The sequence below is a fragment of the Corvus moneduloides genome, chromosome 17, assembly GCF_009650955.1.
Source record: "Corvus moneduloides isolate bCorMon1 chromosome 17, bCorMon1.pri, whole genome shotgun sequence".
Classification (NCBI taxonomy): domain Eukaryota; kingdom Metazoa; phylum Chordata; class Aves; order Passeriformes; family Corvidae; genus Corvus; species Corvus moneduloides.
The window spans coordinates 13,039,776-13,060,739 of NC_045492.1; the positions used below are offsets into that span (position 1 = coordinate 13,039,776).

At 47.1% G+C, this 20,964-nt stretch overlaps 1 protein-coding gene across 4 annotated transcripts in view; it reads right to left on the bottom strand.

Annotated features, from left to right (window-relative positions):
• Nucleotides 1-616: 616 nt before the first annotated feature.
• DOK5 (docking protein 5) overlaps nucleotides 617-20,964 on the bottom strand; it is a 32,803-nt gene continuing 12,455 nt past the window's right edge. Inside the window, exons 1-9 of one of the 4 annotated variants that reach the window (XM_032127121.1) lie at nucleotides 16,642-16,726; nucleotides 10,051-10,217; nucleotides 9,763-9,877; nucleotides 9,544-9,663; nucleotides 8,644-8,833; nucleotides 7,158-7,293; nucleotides 3,529-3,591; nucleotides 1,979-2,099; nucleotides 617-1,247 (exon numbers count right to left, since the gene is read on the bottom strand). In XM_032127121.1, the coding sequence (XP_031983012.1) occupies nucleotides 1,180-1,247; nucleotides 1,979-2,099; nucleotides 3,529-3,591; nucleotides 7,158-7,293; nucleotides 8,644-8,833; nucleotides 9,544-9,663; nucleotides 9,763-9,877; nucleotides 10,051-10,059 (822 nt within the window). In that variant the 5' untranslated portion in view covers nucleotides 10,060-10,217; nucleotides 16,642-16,726 and the 3' untranslated portion in view covers nucleotides 617-1,179. Of the gene's footprint in view, nucleotides 1,248-1,978; nucleotides 2,100-3,528; nucleotides 3,592-7,157; nucleotides 7,294-8,643; nucleotides 8,834-9,543; nucleotides 9,664-9,762; nucleotides 9,878-10,050; nucleotides 10,218-16,641; nucleotides 16,750-20,964 lie in introns of those variants that run through there. The other 3 variants (XM_032127119.1, XM_032127118.1, XM_032127120.1) reach the window with 3 other exon arrangements.

A 20,964-nucleotide genomic window follows, 5' to 3' on the forward strand; every position in this document is an offset into this window, starting at 1 on the left:
AGGCAGTTTCACTGGAAAGAATCATCTCAGAGCTGGTTGATTTAACCACTCTTCATTTAAAGGCCAAGGTTAGAGTGGCTTTTTTTGGTCTTCTTTGTAATAGGAGTGTTCAGCCAGAGATAGCTGCGTTCTATCAATCACTGCATGAGTGAAAGGTGAATAAAAGCATTTACTGAACTGTCATATCCCTGATGAAACAACAGCTGCTGCCAGCTCGGCAGGGAATACATTAGCTGGAGTAAACCTGGAAGATAAAGGGCTATTAGTCACAACATGCCTTTCAATCCCTGTTTGTGTGAGCAGTTCAGCTCCGGAATGAACATAATCCTTATTTACAATAAATTATGCTTATCTTTGCACTGTGGGGTACCTTCCACAGCGATGGCAGATTGATTTTATTTCCTTCAGAAACACATTTACCTTCACCACAGCCAGGGTTTGGCTTCCCTGAGAGCCTCCCTCCCCTCCAGCTCTGTTCCTACAACACTCCTGCACGTGGAAATCCAACATTTACCTTTTTCTGTTTTTAACTCAAAGCCCCAGACCATGATTCTGTCCTAGAAGAAAATTAGCTTGTGCTAATTGAATGACCAAAAACACTGCACCACAAACTAAGTGGGACTTTTTTATTTATTTTCAATGTTTACAGAGATGGAAATAAATACAGGAAAGAGGAGATTCTTTTAAAAGAAATCAATCAAGTCTTCAAACAGGAAAAATTGTATCCAAGAGCTGCTTCAAACTGGCCACCATTCCAGAGATCAGAAACAGGGTAACAATAATGGGAATAACTAAAGAGAAGCATTGCCACAAACCAGGGTGACACAGCGGTGAACACACAGCTGCCAGGAGACAAAATAACCACACTACAGCAGGAGTCTCACATATTTACAACAATCCTATCATACAAAACCAGTGGGAAGTGTTTAGGGAGTGATTTCTCCTCTGTCCAGCTGTAAGATATAAAAGATACACCAGAGGGTTTGGTGGTTTGGTTCCTCTCTCCAATATCCACGGAAGAGTTTCCGCTTTGGGCAAAGTTTAAAAAATCCTTTGTATTGCAAGAATTTTTCGTCCAACCTGAACTTCTCTGCGTTTCCATCCTTGCTTGTCATCACCACTCATCCACTGGGGCAGTTGGTCAGAAGACAAAGAGTTTGTAAAGTTCTTCCCAGATCTTTATCGATGCTCTGCCCTGTAGGTTGGAAAAGTGTCCGTGCGGTGGAGCTTCACTGGGCTGGAAACGTCTTCATGGAGAGCCAGATGGAAAAAACAGAACAACCCCAGTTACACACAGGCACCTCAGTCAGTGTCTGACACACGGGAATATGGGAGCTAGAGATTACTTAATTAAATCTATCCCTGCTCAATCTGCTGCTCCAGCTCAGAAATATCCACGCAGGTTTTCTTTACCTTCAGAACAGAAACTTGTACAAAGCAAATTATTTTTTTCAAAGTTCTGACTTTCATTTAGAATGTAAAAATGCTCTTTTAGATCCTTTTTTTCCCAGTCTAACAAGCAAGATATTCTTCTAAATATAAAACAAGTGGTTTGTACCCACACAACCAATTTATCTCATGCCAGCTCCATGCTGAATTCCTGGATTCAGCCCTGGTTTAATAAAGGGCTCCGTGGAAGGGCACAGTAAGGCCAGTGCACAGACTGTGCCACCAGCAGCTCCGCCTCCCATGCCCTCATCCATGGAACAGCTCTGACCAGGCATGGAAGCGCTGCTTTCATCCTCCATCCCTCCCCTGGATGGAGCTTTCCGCGTGCTGCCTGCCCCATCTAGTGTCGGAAAGAAAGAACCAGGAAAAATATCTCCTTTAAGGCTTTTTTTCCTGGTTGTTCGGGTTAGGGTTACACCACGCCGGCACACCCCCTGTGCCGAGCTGTCCATCCCAAACAGGACATGCCCTTGTCCCCACCGAGGCTGAGTGCCACCCTCTGGGGAGGTGGCAGGGCAGTGCCCCTTACCTGGCAGGCCGAGGAGCTGCCCGGTGCTGTGCTGCCGGGTGATGTGGTGCCAGTAGGCGCTGCGGGGCAGGGGCACCACGGTGCCCAGCGACACCGCCCGCTCGCTCATCTTCAGCTGCAGCTGCAAGGCAGGACAGCAGGTCAGGGACAGGCTGGAACACTGTCTGGGACAGCACAACCACTGCAAGAACTGGTACTGAAGCAGCCTGAACTCTCCCCTGCCCGGGTTAGTCTGCATGGGCACAGAGCTGTGGGTCAGGAGGGCACACAGCTGTGGGTTAGGAGGGCACACAGCTGTGGGTTAGGAGGGTACACAGCTCTGGGACAGGAGGGCAAACTGCTCTGGGTTAGGAGGGCACACAGCTCTGGGTTAGGAGGGCACACTGCTCTGGGACAGGAGGGCACACTGCTCTGGGTTAGGAGGGCACACTGCTCTGGGACAGGAGGGCACACAGCTCTGGGACAGGAGGGCACACAGCTCTGGGACAGGAGGGCACACTGCTCTGGGACAGGAGGGCACACTGCTCTGGGTTAGGAGGGCACACTGCTCTGGGACAGGAGGGCACACAGCTCTGGGACAGGAGGGCACACTGCTCTGGGTCAGGAGGGCACACAGCTCTGGGACAGGAGGGCACACAGCTCTGGGACAGGAGGGCACACTGCTCTGGGACAGGAGGGCACACAGCTCTGGGACAGGAGGGCACACAGCTCTGGGACAGGAGGGCACACTGCTCTGGGTTAGGAGGGCAAACTGCTCTGGGACAGGAGGGCACACAGCTCTGGGTTAGGAGGGCACACTGCTCTGGGTTAGGAGGGCACACAGCTCTGGGACAGGAGGGCACACAGCTCTGGGACAGGAGGGCACACAGCTCTGGGACAGGAGGGCACACTGCTCTGGGTTAGGAGGGCAAACTGCTCTGGGACAGGAGGGCACACAGCTCTGGGTTAGGAGGGCACACAGCTCTGGGTCAGGAGGGCACACTGCTCTGGGACAGGAGGGCACACAGCTCTGGGTTAGGAGGGCACACAGCTCTGGGACAGGAGGGCACACAGCTCTGGGACAGGAGGGCACACTGCTCTGGGACAGGAGGGCACACAGCTCTGGGTTAGGAGGGCACACAGCTCTGGGTCAGGAGGGCACACAGCTCTGGGACAGGAGGGCAAACTGCTCTGGGACAGGAGGGCACACTGCTCTGGGACAGGAGGGCACACTGCTCTGGGACAGGAGGGCACACAGCTCTGGGTTAGGAGGGCACACTGCTCTGGGACAGGAGGGCACACTGCTCTGGGACAGGAGGGCACACAGCTCTGGGTTAGGAGGGCACACAGCTCTGGGACAGGAGGGCACACTGCTCTGGGACAGGAGGGCACACAGCTCTGGGTTAGGAGGGCACACAGCTCTGGGTTAGGAGGGCACACAGCTCTGGGACAGGAGGGCACACTGCTCTGGGTTAGGAGGGCACACTGCTCTGGGACAGGAGGGCACACTGCTCTGGGTTAGGAGGGCACACAGCTCTGGGTTAGGTCCCACTGCTGCTGCTCCAGCTCACCTTGGTGCTGCCCTGCTCCTGGGCAAGCCCTGCTGCCCCCGAGGGCAGTCCTAACTCAAGCAGCTGAAACAGAAAGTGGGGGTGAGCAGCAGGCAGGGCAGTGCTGGGATCCTCCCCTGCCACCAGAGGGGCTGCCCGGCTACACCTGCAACTTCCCAGAGCCAGATCCCACTCGGCACACGGAGAACCTCACTGGGAGTGTTTCACAAGTTGTTCTTATTAATTCTGAAGCATTTTCTATTCACCTCCCTCCCCTAGAGCCCAGGAAGGTGCCAGCTGATGGCACAGGAGTGCAGCAGGAGAACTGCATCCTCCATCCAGATTCCCTGCAGGAACACAGCCAGACGCGCTGGGAGGAGAGCACAGGGGCTGCACTGCCCTGCTGGGAGCCCCATCCCACACTGCCCCCTCGTGCAGGGCCCTCAGCTCCCTTTCCTTACATAAGCACAGCCCCTGGTTATCGACATTGCACTTAACACATGAGAGCTGACTACTTTAAGGCACTTTTGCTTCCATTAATTCAATAAGGTACAAGCTGATAGAAGTATTTGGGTTTTATCAACAGCTTCACAGTGCAGCTAAAACTCTCCTCCCAAAGCTCAGGGAAACATCAGTTCAAACATACCAAAGCTTCCCTAGACTTTTCTAATTTATGAAGAGAGCTTTTTACAAAAGAGTAAGTTTTGAATTTTGGTTTCACAAAACCAGAGGTGAAAGAACCTTTTACAAGAAAATCAGTGTATTTTGGAGCAAAACCCAAAAGCAAACATAGAGAAGGAAAGAGACATTTCCAAGTTATTCAGAGGTGCCTTCAGCCTCCTCTCTGTGCAGGGACACCTGTGATGGGAAGCTAAAAAACTGGAATTTGGTTTAATAAAAAAACTTTAGTTTAAAACTAAAGCAAACCAAAGCCAGCTCAAGTCCTGCTCTGACAGGAGCCACCTCCACATCAGCTGGATGTGAATCACTGCCCCAGGCAAGGTCCCACCTACACCACACTGATCAGAGAGCTCCAGCCCTCTGCAGTGTCACCACACACCTCAGCACCATGGAAACAAACCATGGCATCTTTTCCAGGGAGTGCCAATCAGCAGAGCACCGTGGGGAGGGCATGCTCAGCTGCAGGTATCGTTTTTTGGAGGTTTCATTTATTGGGGAGCTGGACAGCGAGCTGGGGCAGTTTGAGAACGGTTCTGCTGTCAGCAGGAGAGCAAAAACCAACAGGCTGTGTTGGGGGAAAAACCCCAGAGACACAGCCAGAGCAAAGCTGAACAGTGCCACAGAGAAGGCCCAGAGGAGATGCCCCTCCTGAACTCGATCAGCAGGGGAGAAAGCTGAAAAAAACCACAGCTGAGGATAAAAATTAGCATGTTCTGTCCTGAATGCACAACATTTCATCAAAGCACCTCAGACTGCGAGCACAGGAGGCTTTAATGGTGATTGATTTCATTTGCACAATTAACCTCCTGTGTCTCTGTGGCAGCAGAAGGAGGAGGCACAACTCGCCCTGGCTCCATCCCACAGCAGCACCTGGCACTGACATGGAAAATGAGCCCCTGCACACTGAAATTCTCTCAGATTGGTTGTGAGCATGGCTCCAAAAGGAAAGAAAAGAAAGATGATTGAAGATTTCTTAGGTTTGGTTTCAAAATCAAACCTGAACAGGTCTTTGCTTTCCATTCTCTGGCAATGTGAAAGTGAAAGGAGAGAAACCTGGAGGAGAAGAGCCACCAATGACCAGAGTGGATTTACAGTCACTAAACAAAGGCAGCTCGCTCTTCCCTTTCAAAGAGAAAAGGGAGGAGCTGTGGATTCACTGAAAATAAGTTGTGGAAGTGTCCCAGACGTGCTCAGAGCTCTCTTTCAGCTCCTCAGCAGCACAGCCAGGCTGAGGCTCCAGCCCAAGAGGTGCCAGACATGTCAGAGCACTCCTTGGCAGCTTTGCTCCAGTCCATCACCATGGGATATTCAACTCCCTTTTTCCCTTTCTTTTCTCCTTTTCCCTGCACAGGAGCCCTCAGGTGGTTTAATCAAACCTTCCCCTCAGCCCTGGGTAATCCCCCCATGGATGTGGCAGTGGTCAGGATGCCAGGAGCAAAGAGAAAACACTCACTGGATTTCATTTCTCACCACCACATCTCCTACCTTCTTCCTTTACTTGCCCTTTCTGTAGGTAACAGCTCAAGCTTCACTAATACAAAAATTTACACAGGGTAAGGAATTCTTGGAGACAGAAACAATACAGACAGCTTAGAAAAAAGGGCAAAGATCTGGAATGAAGCCCTCGGTGAGGTGTTCAAAAGCAGCAGAAAAATACAGGGGAAATCAATCAATCTGAACAAAGAGGTTCTTGGCAAATATTCTGTGATCAGCAGAAAAAGCCACCTGATACAACAGAGCTCAGCCTGAGCTTCTAAACCTGAATATGCTTGGGCCCCAGAGAAGACACAGAGCCCTACTGAGTATTTCAACATTTCTGTGACAGATGTGGGGAACTCATATCCAGGACATATGGACTCAGCTGAAACAATTGTATTCTGCTACTGAGCTCCAAGACTTTCAGTTCAGCTGGAATATGCTGTTATCCCCTCCCTTGGCACTGCAGGGTCTACAAAATTAGATTTAGGGGTCGTGGTGGGACACAGTGTTTGTGAAAAAGCTTTTTTAGAGGTTGTGCAGCTGCTGCCTATTGAAATCTACAGCAACTTTGCATCTGCTGAGTCTATGGGCACTTGTGAGATGGAAATTTTACATCATCTATTAAAGACGTTATTCCAGAAATGCAAAGCCAATGAACTTTAAATTGCCTGTAGACCTATTCACTGTTGTTTCAGAACTGATCCCTGCTTTCTGAACATGAAATTGTTCCCTCAACAGGTTCCTCCATCCCTTCTGACCCTGCTGGGCTACAAATGTTACTGAAGTTATGCTGACCTAGCCTAGGTTAATTTTAATCTGCTTAATTTAGTCACTGTTGAGTACTTGTCTCATCTATCCATCTGTCTCCACTGAAGACAAATTTAGATATTTTTGAACAAGAGCTCCCTTCATTAACTAGAACTAAGAGGTTCTTGGTTTTAAAGAAGAAAGTAAAACCCAGCAAAGATGGTGTTAGATGATCTTTTACTGGAAAAGGGCAAACCAGCAGCACTGCTGGCTGCAGGTGAGCTCTTCTCACGTTTCTGAAAGAATCAAGCAAAGTGTCAAGCTCTTCCCAGGGAACCTGTCTGATTCTTCCCAAACCATCCTCGGAGCACAGATACCACTTAGCAAATGGAAAACTGAGCAGGAGCCACATTTTGCAAGCAGACTGATGAGAAATGCTTCCAAACAAATTCATGGTGCTGATTAATCAAAGGAAATTAATGAGACTGTGCACTGACAGGAGCTGATTTTCTCTGTATTAATTCACATTTATCGATAACTTTGCACCCACAGACATTGAGGACTCTCTTTCCCTGTTGTTGTTATCCTTGAACAGGAACTCCAGTTATACATATTGCCCTAAATTTTATAATCAAGCAGAATTTAATAATAATAATAATCAGAATCCCCCTGAAGCAGCACAACTTTGGGTGCTGACCAGTGTGGAATCCCAATCCCCATTCCCATCCCAGCAAGGCCCATACCATGGAGTTCTTCACGCTCTGCAGCAGCCGCTCGTGTTGCTCTGCTATGGCCAGGGCAGCCGAGTGAACCTTCTGGTAGATGGCTTCCCCATCCCTGGTCTGAAAGATGAACAGCCCTTCTCCCGTGTCACACATCCTGCCAAGGCAAGAGCACAGGGCATCCACGTGGGAGATGGAAGTTTCCAGGTCACCACGAACCAGCAACACCTTCCTGTGCTGCTCTAAAAGTGCCATTGCACGAGAAGTGAGGAAACAAAGGTGGCTGAAGAGGGAACAAAGTTATTTCCACCTCTCTGCCTGTGGTTCTGTGCAGCCCTCGTGCCATTTACTGTTCCAGGCCATGTTTGTGTTGCTGTCTCCAAACAGACTCAGCTGCTCCATCACAAGTGTGAAAGCTCTGGAGAGTGCCTGCACAAGACCCAGATTTTTTCTCTTTAGGCTCTATCTGGAATCTGTGCCAGGCAGCATTGATTTGTCTCCCCCCTTTGGACTTTTAATGAGTTTTGCAGACTTTTGTCTTCCCCTTGAAACAACAAATAGAAATCCTCAGAGTCCCAAATGCATTGTCCTGTCATGGCTAATGCATGATCAGCCAAAGGAAAATGTGTTCCTTTCCCCTCCCCAGGAGGGCTAAATCCTGCACTAAGATGGAGGATGGAAACTTGAGTGCCTCCTCCCATTCCAGGTAAGTTAATTGTGTGATTTGCTTCCCCTTCACTGCTGTAATTCTCTAATGTGCTTATCTCAAATAATGCCTCCAGTATCTCCTCACAAGGGTTTGATGGCTCAGTTCAATATTGCTCCAGCTTCACCCAAAGCTTGTTACCACTGAGCCGGAGGAGCAACGCCTCTAAACCAAGGAATTCCATTCAGCTTTCTTATAAACCCGTTTGTCAAAAAAAGATCCATGCAAAACAGGAGTCCCTTCATTCCTTTCATTTGCTTTTGGGAAACAACTTGGCACCCACTGCCCTCGACATCCAACTCCTCTTCTCCTGAGAAAACTCTGTAACTCCGCGCCCAAACCTTGTACAAACTCTGGAATGATGCTCACCTCTTCTTCCCAGATCTTTCCATCCAAACCCCTGGCTCACTGACTGCTTTGTTTAAGAATAACTCCATACAGTACCATAGAACACTGTCAGCCTCCACCCGGCATCCCTGGGGATACCTCAGCTCTCCCACACCCTTCAGGCACTTTGGCAACTGGTTCCATTCAGCTGGGATGGAGAGGGGTTTTATTTAGGTTTATACTTGTTTCAGTATTTTTAACAGAGGATTTTTTTTTTTTAGTTTATATTTCACTGTTTTAATTGGGGTTTTTTGGGGGTTTATATTTGTTTCTATATTTTAATTGGAGGTTTTTTGTATGAATGGGTCCAGACTGGCCTCTGGCTGAAGATCAGCTCCCTTATCCTTGGAAACCCTTTGGAAATGGTCCAAGTACCCCCAGGAAGGCAAAGCAAGAGAACAAAGTCCCACCTACCTCCCTGCCTCAAAGGTGAACCAGGCTGGGTCCCGCCCGTAGCGCCGGAGGGCACTTAATGGCCAAGAGACGAGTTTGACTCTGGGATTCTGGATGTCCCAAAGACAGATATTCTCAAATGTTATCTGCAAGGTACATTCCCCATGCACATCTAAATTAGGGGATGGCATCAAATACACATTGAATCTCTCTGGGAGAAAAACAAAAGGTTAGTCTAAAATCCCTGCCCAGCAAACGTGGAAGTCATTCAAGGAATTTCCTATTTTCCATCTCTAACACAAGATCTTATTTCCACTTAGAACTGCTCATTCCCACACAAAGAATTCCTTCCAATAACTCAACAAACTCCACGTTTGGGGCAGTCAGATGCTGCACCCAAAGGGCATCAAATATTTGTGTGTGCACTCAGAGCCTGAGGAGAGCTGTGCCAGCATAATCCTGATATTTGCAAACAGCTCATAACACTGTGTGCATGAATAAATACATTGCTTGTGCAGGTAATGAGCTCATTTGCATAGGAAAGTGGAGTAGCCACGGAGTCAGGTTTTGCATGCAATTACTGTTATTTATTATTCTCTTTACAGAGCCTCAGTCACTGACATCACACAAAAAAACCCACACAACAAATAGTTCCCATCTCCAAGAGCAACTAACTCATCTGAGAAAGAGAAGTGCTACTCCAAAATAATTCCAGTTAACTTATTTATTATCACTGGCAGCAACTGAAACTAAAAGCCAAAAATAAACCCCTGAACAACCAAAACCAACCCCCCCAAACCAGGAAGGAGGGCTTGGAAAAACAGTTTTGCTCCTCTTTATTTCCAATATCTGTACATACAGTCCAAAAGGCTTGAAAATAAAGCAATTAACAATTCAAAAGGTCAATATTTCTGTACCTACCACTCTGCTCCCTCTCTACTCCAGATGCCAACAAGTCAGGCTCTCCAAGGCTAATGTCATTAATTCGTGTTCCCAGGCACTCCATCTGCAGCACCTTGCACCACTCATCTGCCTCAAGCTCTGTATAAATGCCCAGAAAATCTCTGTGTAGGTACATCATATTTATAATTTCACAATAATGCTCTGAGCTTTTCTAAGGAGCGTCACTGTTTCACCCACCTGACTCACAGGCAAAGGTTTTGGAGGTGTCATCACTGAAATAAATGCCCACAGCGTGTTTCTTTGTGCTTTTTGGCAGCCTCGAGATATTCTTCACATTATTGAGCTCCGTGACCTGGAAAAGCACAATTTGGGATTTTAATGAGGAGCTTGGGAAGAGATCTGTCCGTTCTTGACTGGGCAAGGGGAGGTGAGAAGGGAAAGGAGGGAGAAAAAGGTGGGACAGCATCAACAGGCTCTGAACCTCCGTGATGGCTCTTGAGGAAACGCTGCCTTGCCAGGAATCACCTCGGACATTCCATGGGAAAGCCCTGGGAGATGCAGCAGCCACGTCCTCCACTTCTCTCACCTCCAGACATCACCATCCCAATGGGAATTTTAGCCAAGAAAAAGGTGGAACCAAAGCTCCCTCCAGTCTGAGCAATATTCACACGAAAGGCATGAGAAAGACCAACCTGGTGCAGCAGAACCAGAGAGAGGAGAGATGGAAATCTAAAGGATTCACCCAAGTGGAGTTCCAGCACTCCCAGTTCCAGCACAGCTTTCAGCAGGGAGGAAAAAACAATGGTGAAAAGCTGCTCTCTACGTTTTTTTGGTTTTTTTTGATGGAAAGTTGAGGATTTGTTAGAATGTTCCTCTTAAAAAAAACCAAACAAAAATAAAATCACAGTTTTCATTATCAGAAAGTGTTTTAGCATTAAAGATTCAGACTGTAAACACAGATTTCTGTTGCTTGGCTGCCAAAAAATAATTGGAAAAATAGCTTTTATACCCCCCAAAAAAAAAAAATGGTATTACCTTGTACACAGCTTTAGTAAATCCGTAACACAGTGATTTCATATTTCTAACATGCACTTTTCACCCTCACAACCCATGAGTAATGCTCCGAAATTTGGCTGAGGGGGAATTCTTTATTTAAATTAATCACACTTCCAAGCACGACCCTGGAGAAGCTTTTCCTACTGTGAATGGGAGGAACAAAGGGCAGTTCATGGGCAACATCTCCCCAAAAATTATAAATAACAGCCAATGTCCAGAACCTCCTCCCATGGGCAGCAGCAGAAGGATATAATGGAAGGATCATCCCATGGGGAACCTCCAGCAGAGCTGCCAAATTTGGAACTCAGGTTTCTCCAGCCTCCAGGTTGAAGATTTTGAGAAGTGTCAAAACTGAGACTTGATAATTTGGCTTCATTTTGCACAAAGGTTTTTTTTAACCCTCTTCCAGGAAACGCTGTGATGGGAGCACATCCCCCAGAGACCCCAACTCACTAAATACAGACCTGTCATGACCCATTCCCTGGGACACGGCAGGTCAAGCACAAACAGCTGCCAAGTTCCACTCCAAGGTATTTTCCTCAGACGCCAAGAAAGGATTCGAATGCAAGGGGAAAGAAAACCAGATTTTCCCCATCCAGGACAGCAACCACCTTGACATTTAGGCCGAGCACACTTGCATTTCCTGCAAGGGAATGTGCTAATGAATTCCAGCCCTGGGTGAAATGTAAGTTCTGAGTCAGCAGAACTTACATTTTGGCAATGAAGGATTTAGGCTGACTTGGAATTTTGCTAATGGGAAGCTCCTGTCTGAGCGTCCCTGCTGGATATCCCAGGGCCTGCCTGCGGGCAGAGGAGTCCTGAGGGTGCTGTGACACGGCTCAGGGTGCTCAGCAGCACACACAGATGGACAATCTGGCACTCTGGGACTCTCCGAACTCAGGGGCACCAATGATTCCCTGCGGAAGAGTGGCTGGAATCCAACTTTCCAGCTTCCACTCCTTCCATCCTGGGCACAATCTCGTGGCACCCGATTTCCGTGTCTGGAAAACAACACCCCACAAGCACCTGGCGGCTCTTCACAGAGCGGGGCCTCCAAGTCTTCACCTGACAGCATCTGAGCTGCCATCGAGGCTGAGGCTGCCTCCACCTCTCCCAGTTCCAGGGGTATTCTCCACTCAGGCAGTGGTCCCTCCTGGCACGATCCAGAGCTTTATCCAAGGAGCAATTCCTGCTGCCAGCGCTCCACCTCGCACCTGCGCTCCCAGGAGAGCAGTCCTCTGGAAAAAATCAGGATCCCTGACCTGCTGTGCCACCCAGCACGTGCCCTGCTCAGCCCAGGCGGCTGAGCAGCCTCCCTGTTGCTCCCCTGGCACAACAGATGGTCCCAATTGTCTGGCACATCCTCCTGGAATTCACACTGCCGGGGCGGCAGCCTGCAAACACCCCCACGCTCCTGGAACCCGGCCAGGAGCAGGCACCAAACACCTGCAAATACTGAGGCTGAAGTTTGGTTTATTTCTCCTTTTTTTTTTTTAATTTTTTTGCATTTTAAAATAGCTCTCCTCCTGCCAGGCTCTTGCAAAACGAGTGTTTTCATGGGTAGTTTAATCCGTGTATGTTTTATTTATCTGAAATCAGGAACTAACGTACACTTAGCAAAGTAATTCTAAACTGAGGGGTGAACCACAAATATCGGACCTAAGACTGTATTAGCAGAGAAATGACAAGAAGAATGGTATTTTGTTAAGGTTTAAAGACCTCCCTTTGCATATTTCCCCCCTCCTTTTCCTTTTTGAGCCTCCTTTGGATTAAGATGACAATCCATATAACTGAAATGCATTTGATTAGATTAAAAACTAAAATACTTGCAGAGCTGTGTGGTGAGAGAGTTCTGAACCAGGACCAGGGATTAATCAATCAGTCATTTCCCAGCTGACAGAACGAGCAGAGCTTCAGCCTGACAGATCCACTCAGCCAAAATTCTTCCACTTCTCCCATTCCCATCAAAAACATGCCCAAAAAGCAGTTTCCTAAAAAATGATCCTCAGCATTCCAACTATTGTTTGAATTAGTGCATAATTCTCAAATATGGGGAGCATTTCAGAGCATAACACCAGGGGTTATATTTATTGCCTCCACAACTGCCACACTCAATGGTTCCCAAGCACTTTGGGGTTTCATCTTAATTAAGGATTCATGGCTCTGTCTTAGCTCACTGAAAATTGCCCCGTGATGAGAACGAATCAAACATTCCCCAGGAAACCCCAGGGGAGCATTTAACGGAAAATGTTATTGCTCGCTCCTGCTGGTAAGAGCTGCCTGCACATCTCTAACCTGCTAAGTAAAAATAACAGATTAAATTTTGTATGGAATCATGGAAGGGTTTGGGTTGGAAGGGACCTTAAAGCCCATTCAGTTCCACTCCCCTTCCCTTCCCTTCTTCTATCTCTTCTCTTTTTCTCTCTTCTCTCTTCTTCTTCTCTTCTCTTCCTCACAAATATTCCACAAGCCCCACTAGGCGGAATTTTAGTGGAGACACCAAAACACCCTGAGAAGTTCCTTTAATTCTCTGAAAGCCTTGAACCTGACGCCTCGCTCACAGATAAGTGATAGCATTCATTAAAATAAATGTTTAACAGCTCGTTATTAGCAGAGTGGTCAGACTTGAAACATTTCATTTGCCGTGATACAGTTTTGCCTGGAAAACAATTACAAGTTCCACAGTCCAATTTTCCAAATGGATTATTCCATAACCAGACAGGAAGACTGTTTAAATTACTTCTGCTGTTTCAAGGCAAGATTAACACAATGGGATTAAAACTTAGAACCCCTCGAGGACTCGGTGTATTCCTGTCAGCAGGGTGCAATTAGTTGGGGTTTTATTGGAATATTAAGGATTCTTCTGGCACATCACAAAGTCAAAAGAAATCAGTATTTCTTCCTTCCTCCAGTAGTATTTTGTTCAAGCATGTGGCAATTTGTGGCTGCTTATTTACGTTTAACAAGTGAAAATCAGACAGTCACCTGGAAAGCAACTCTCTGTGTAGACCTTGTAGCCTGGATCCTAATTATTTTCCCTCCCTTGTGAGACCAAAGGAATTAAGTGGGAAATTTGCTTTGTGTGTGCAAATCTCCAGTTTACTCCATCAGCTACAGATGACTGTTCTCACATGACCTTTATTTTAGGACACCGTGACCTTTCCACTTTTAAAAAGCAGAGCAGGACTAGTAAGGATTTAAGGTTAATATTAGACCAAAAAAAGTATTTATTTCTGGTTTGCTCTTCCCGTGGTGAGGATGTCCAAGCTCAGGCCCTGGTGCAGAGCTGCAGACAGGGACACATTCAAATGCAAACAAATGGGACTCTCCAAAATAACAGGAGCACCACCAAGGCACTGCTGGGGACCCAAAATTCAGATGGGCAAAGAAAGGAGCTGCTGCCCAGCCTCAGCCCCAGGGACTGGTGCCACCACGGTGCCACCACAACCAGGGCCCTGTCAGCCCCTTTGCACCAACAAATCAAAGGAACACAGCAGTTCAATGCATCCCAGGAAAAAGGAAAGCCTCAGAAGGAAACACTTGAGTGAAGGAGGCAGGGGCTGTTGAGAAATTAGCTCCATTCATCATTTTCCTTTTCTACCCTTTACAGTTTTATGATGGATTAAACCTCTCCCGAGACTGATGGGCTGAGTGAGGGCTCTTCAGTTTTTTTAGCTGCTTTCAGCAGCATTTGAGAATCACTCCAGAGCCCAGGTAGGAGTTGACTTTAAGGAAAAAATTCTTATTTCTTTTGCCTTCGTGATGTGCCAGTAGAATCCTTAATACTCCAATAAAAACCCAACGAACTGCATCCTGCTGACAGTGTGTTCCTGAGACCCTGGGGATGTGCAGGTGAGGTTTTGCTCTCATCTGCCACCCTGAACCCTTCATTAGCACAGGCTCGTGGCACACTTGACACCTTCACAGGTCTGCCTGGGTTTTGGGGGTTTTTTTGCAGGATTATCTTCTCCTGTCCCCAAGTGACAGCACCAGAATTATCACAGCAGAGCCTCTCCACACCACCAACCCTTGCAGGACAGCAGTGACCACCTCAAACCTCTGCACAATGGCTTCAGCACCAAAATCCCACCAATATTATAAATAAAAAGCAGGTGACATGCAGTGAGTGTTGAAGTCTCTGCCACATTCTTTGTTGGGTGTTTTTATCAATAATTAACTCTGGTTTTCCTAAGAATCATTCAACTACAGCCTAACACAGAGCAGCAGGGACATGCTCTTTTTTCACTTCTTCCAGCAGCTCATATTTAATACTTTCAGAATCTCCATCATTTGCCACGTTTGAATTTCACACATTTACAAGGCTCATTTTAAAAAAACCCCTCATTTTTATCCACCTGTGCTCTTTGTAAATGAGTACATTTTGCCCAGAAATGTCATTTAATATTCATTAGCTCCCTCTCAGTGAGGTTTGTTAAAAATAAATGGGACCTGTCAGCTTGGAGAGCTGACAACTCTAAACCAGAGAAGAGCCTTACTCAACATCCTTGGTTTCAGTTCCCTCTCTGCCTGAGAATATTCTCAAAATCCAAATGAACCCCAGAAAGTCAGCAATTTTTCCACTTTCCATCAGCCAGAGCCATCCCTGGAAGTGGCCAAGGCCAGGCTGGACAGGGCTTGGAGCAACCTGGGACAGGGGAAGGTGTCCCCAAGGTAGAACTGGATGACCTTTGAGGTCCTTTCCATGTGATGGGCAAAGTTCTGATAAAAACCACACAAAATTTGTGTGTAAGTCCCCAGTGACGGTTTCTGGAGTTTGATCATCACTCATTCCTGTCAAATCAGCTACCAGAGATACCCAGAATTTAAAGGAGAAGCAATAGCTTGAAATGAAGTAACTGTTAAGTAGAGACTAAGCTTGGCCTAAAAGTGAAAATCCCTCCCAGCTAGTGAGGCTTTCCATGGTGCTTGAGTCTGCAGGTCCAGGCTGCTGGTGGGTTAAACACCTGCAAACAGGTGCTGACCTATGGAATTTTGTGAAAGAGGAGAAATTCCAGTCTCATTTAGGCTCCTCTTGGATTTCATATCCATTACCCAAGGTGCTGCTCATATACTGCATTAATTTAGTGGACAAGACAACAAATTATTGATTATTGCATCAATAATTGACAGATATAATAACATAAATGCAGTGTTTCACACAGAGCTGGAAGTTCTCACACATTTCTTACACAGAGAGCTCTGTGCAGCCCTCTCCCAAAAAAGGGGAAAAAAACCCTCATTACTTCTGCAACTTGCTTAATATAAACATGAATTAACTATTTCTGGGCTTGACTTATTAGAAATAGCCACGGGTTCTATGACCAATCGATTACAGGTTCCATGGCACGTAGACAGGATTCAGAGACAGGATTCCCTCAGGATTTCCTCTTAAAAGTCTGTCCAAATGAGTGCAGAGCAGCCTCAAGCTCCTGGGAATTCATGCCCATCACTCCTAACCTTCAGTTTTTGCTGACAATTATTATGAATTAAAAGGTTTCTCATTTCCACCTCCACGCCCAGGAGAACGACACACGGAAATTCTCAGGTGAATATGAAACGTGCACATCACTCCAGAGCAGTGGCTGAAGGGAAAATCCTCATTCTTGTAACACCAGTGAATTCAGCAGAGGTTTTCACACCAGGTCCATGCTGTCCTTCATGTCTGGAGCTGGCTCCTGTCTTCCCACAGAGGCAAATTCCCAGGAAAATGGGAACCTCCAAGTGCTTTTTGAATTCCCATGTTCCTGGGAATGTCCCGTGTTCCATGTTACTGTAAACACAAAGAGCAGGAGCCACTGGGAAGTATTTCAGATGTGATTTTAAAGGGCTGAGGAAAGGCCAAATGCTTTAAAAATAAAGTCCTTCTCCACTCACTCAGCAAGATGTTTGCTACAAAGAATGTTTACTCTGCCTCCACTGAATGAAAGCACACACAAACAGCTTTAGGACCCTAAGAGTTAAAAAAGTTTCAATTTTCAGGCCAACTAATAGACAAAACTTTGGATTTTATTCTTGATATTGCATCAGATAGAAACAGTTTGAGAGAACCTTGTGCCTTACCTTGTGGTAGCATCTGAAGTAAGCAGCTCGTTCATCTGAGAACTTCTCCAGCCTCTTTGGCCCTTTGCTTGAAGCTTTCTTGAACACTAACCAGCACCTCTGGTAAATCTAGAGACACAGAAGAATAAACTTGGCATCTTCAATGGCCTGAATATCACCAGTACTCACCGAGAAGTTAAATCCCCAATCAGCTGTGGACTCTCAGAAGTTCAGAGGGAGCACAAGCCCAAGCTGTTGGGGAGCTACATCCTGTTCCTTTGGATCCAGCCAGCAACTCTTGAGTGAGAGGTGACACTCTGCATCAGCTGTGAATAAGGGTAACACAAGGGAGCAGGAACTGAATTACTGACAAGGGAAAAAGCAGATTATTTAACTGCAGAACCCAGCACCATTCTGTCATTTTGCTCCCAGGGTCTAATTGAATTTAAATTCAAGTCATTTGGGGCAGGCTCTGTGCAGAGTGGTTTTTAAAACACCTTTCCAACCACAGCACGAAGCCACTTCATCTCTCCAGCTCCTGCCACAATTCCCTGCAATCTTCCCAGCCATCCCTTAATTCTGGTGCACTCTCTGCCGTGCTCCTGCATTCAGAGCCACAGCTCTCAGCTGAGCTCAGACTGCCTGCAGAGAAGGCAGGAATTACAAGCCTTGCCAACTGTTCACAGCCCACACTTCATCAGTAATTCCAAAGTAACACCTGGTAGCTTCGAAATAAATCAAAACTGCCACCGAAATTAGTGTGATTTCAAAAGCAAAGAAAAAAATAATCAGACCAGCCATCAGCAAGGCACTCACAGCACAGATTCAGCGGGGTGAGCAGTGATGGGACCCATCACAACATCCCACTGCCCCACTAAGGCAGCTCCCAACAGGAAAACAGCTCTATCCTCTGACCCCTGCTGGGTCAAAAAACTCTTCATGTTCATGAAAAGCAGCTGTAACTCCCTTGCTGAACCCACAAAGGGTTGTTAACTGACTGGCTGTGCTTCTTTCACCAGTTTTTAGCTGTCTCTCCCAGCTGTATCATTTTTCCCACCCCATCTCACACACGGACTCTCACACTCCTGGCCCATGTGGCTGCAGGAGCATTTAGTTCAAGGCCAGGCTGCTCCCATGCCAGGCACCAGCTGAACTGATCAGGATTTTCTTCCCATTTTCCAGCTTTTTGGGCACTCAGCCTGTTCTGTTTAATGCAAGGGTTTGATTTGGATTGCTCAGAAATCACTGACCACAGTTACAGCTCACACCAAAGCCACAATTTAAATATGCACCTACTTCTGCTGGGAGAGACTTTGTACATTTGCCTTCTGAGAATTTGGTTTGCTGGGCCAACATCATCTCCTCCCACCTGATAACGAAAAATAATCTCCAAAATCCCACCCAAAAGAGACTGTCCAAAGTTTGAGTATTCAGCCCTTTTGCTTTTCAAAAACCTGTAGTTCTAACTTCAGCCATTAGAAGCCCAAAGAAGGGAAGAATCCTTCAGTAATCGTTTGCTGTTGTACTTACAAACAGACTCAGAAGAATAGACACACCCTCACTGCTTAAAACCTTCAAAAATGGGATGGTGGAGATATTAGGAATGGGCACTGTCAGCACTGTCCCACCTCTGTGCTCTCCAAGTACATAAAACTCACCCAGCATCACCTTTAGGGAGCATAAACTGCAGGAAACCCTGAATCTCCAGCAATAAAGCAATAAAAATAGTGGGATTTAAAGCTCCCTTCCCATCAAACCACTCCATGATTCCACCAATAATTTGGCAGCACCCTCCTGGGAGCACTGAAAAATTGTCAGTGCCATGCCCAGGACAAAGAGTGAATCCCAGACCCTGTTTTGAGCTCCACCACAGAGCAAGGAACGAGGTCTTTGGTGCCACCACGGTCAGGGCTGTGCCTGAGACGTGTCAGCACTTCAGGCTGAAGGCATGGACTGCACGAGCTGCTTGTGTTGCCACAGCTGCTTGCCAGCAGCACGAAGCACCAGCCCCAAATGCTCCCAGGTGCCGATTCCATCAGAAACACTGAGCTCACTCATCCCCCAAGCCAACACTTTCCCTGCTGCTCCGTGAATAGGAATTAGCTGGAAGTGGTGCTGTAATTACCTGCGCTGACAGTGATTAGGGAATCCAAACAGCAAATCGGGGGCTGATGTGCTGGGAGAGCAGGAACAGCTGGCATTTGCACAGCACCTGAAACCCACCAAGGTCTCCCTCTGAGATCTTCTGAGAAAGTCCAACTCAGGATTTAATTCAAGTATCAAAAATCAGCATCTATTCCTTATGGCCTCTCCTGAAAAGTTCAGCTTGAAGGAGGCCATGGAGCAGGTAACAACATGAAATTCCAGGGGACTATCCCGGCTGTTTGTGAAGTGGATCACCCGACTCCCAGAGAGGCTCTGCACGGCCAAGGTCACATCAAGCCAGTTCTATTTTTGGCTCCAGAGATGATCTGATATAAATCATTACCACAACTGAAGTGACTTCAAAGGAATGATGCAATGTGAGGATCGGGATTCCTGCCCCTCGGAGCTTCCCAAGCAGGCAGGAATGCCCATCCCTCCTTGGGGCTGGAAAGAGGCCTCAGCAAACCTGAGCTCAGCTGGAACTGGACCAACCCATCCCCCCTGCCACGGGCAGGGACAGCCTTCCCTATCCCAGGGTGCTCCAAGCCCATCCAACCTGGCCTGGGACACTTCCAGGGATGGATCTGGCTGAGGAAAGTGAAAAAATTCTTCTGATTTTCTCAGCTTCGGGGTTTGAGAATATTCTCAGGCAGAGAGGGAAACTGAAACCAGGGGTTGATGTCTTACATGATGACCCAAACCCTGGAGCATCCTGGAAATGAGGGTGGGAGGGAGACCTGGCAGTCCTCACCTCCTCAGCTGAGCAAAAGATCACCAAGGGCTGGATTTCCAAGTGCCTAAAATGCTCTGCTTTGTACATGAAACACAGATTATTCCACACAGTAAGAATGGAATAGAATATTCCACATGATTAGAAACAAAGTATTTTAATTTAGAAGCTAAAATCTGAATTTCTTTGCCCCAGCCCTCACTATTTTTACTCAGGAACCACGCTAAAAAGCCATCTGAAAATGGCCAAATATGTAGAAATTGGAGGGGGGAAGGTTGTTTCTCTGATCTCAAAGGCAGGGGTTTAAACCTGGCTGTTGTAAAAACTGAGATATGTGGCCTCCACCACACCGCCCGAAAGCACAGCTACTTGACTACCAAAACAAACAATCCCACCCTTGTTTGTTTGTTATTTCACAGGGATCCAGAAGGAATGTTTTTCTGCACTTTGCCCTGAAACAAAGCATTCCGATGAGCTGCATTTACGGGGACACTGAACTCGACATCACATAAACACAAACTCTGCTTTTTTCCAGAGCAGGAGCTGCACGTTCTCTCCTGCAGCTTGGGATCCCTTCCAGAAACCCTGGAATATTGCCAGGGATTTGCCTTTGGTGACTCCAGTAACCTCTAGAAACACACAAAACAGCAAAGGCATGGCACAATGCCTGAGAAATTCCTCAGTCTCTCCTGAAATTTCCCTTTTTTTTTACCTTTTGGAGGAAAAAAATGTGGCCACTTTACCCAAGGCTGGTAGGAAGCTCACCCTGAAGGCTGCAGATGGAAAATGATTTGAGCGTTTTGTTGGATTTTGGCAGGGCTGGAATTCCAGGTCCAAGGTCCTTCCAAAGGGAGCTCTTCACACAGGCAGCCCACCAGGGTTTGGATTTCCATTCTTCTATTTATGAAAAAAAAGGCTTTAATTTGTCACTTCTGAGTCAAAAGGTGGGAGATGAGCCCCGAAATTGTTTTCAGTTCAAAGGAAATTTGTGAGGGGACAGGATCTAGAATTTTGCTGTGCTTCTAGAAAAATGAAGCCGTGCCAAGAGAGACAGATTGCAGCTCCTTTATTCCATCCCCTCCCCTCCCCAGACGTGTCTGAGGCAGCAGATCCCCATCAGGAAGCTGTCCCCCATGGAAAACTGGAGAGCTGCTTTCGAGTAAAGAGCTCTGGTTTATCTCTCATCTGAATGGGACTGTGTGACCCTAGAAAAGGCACCACAACCTCTCCATGAGCTCACAAACTATTTTATTGGAATTATTTCCTCCATTAAATTACGGCTTGCCTCTCTCCTTTTCCAGCCCATGCCCATGTCCCCCCACACTGGCAGCTTGTTCAGCTCTATTTCAGCCTGAAACGCCACAAAATAAGCATGGAACAATTACAAATAGACGGATCACTGGATGGAATCCCATGGCTGTGAACGTCTCTAACTGGAATTGTGCTCGGCAGGACTTAAATGATCCCTG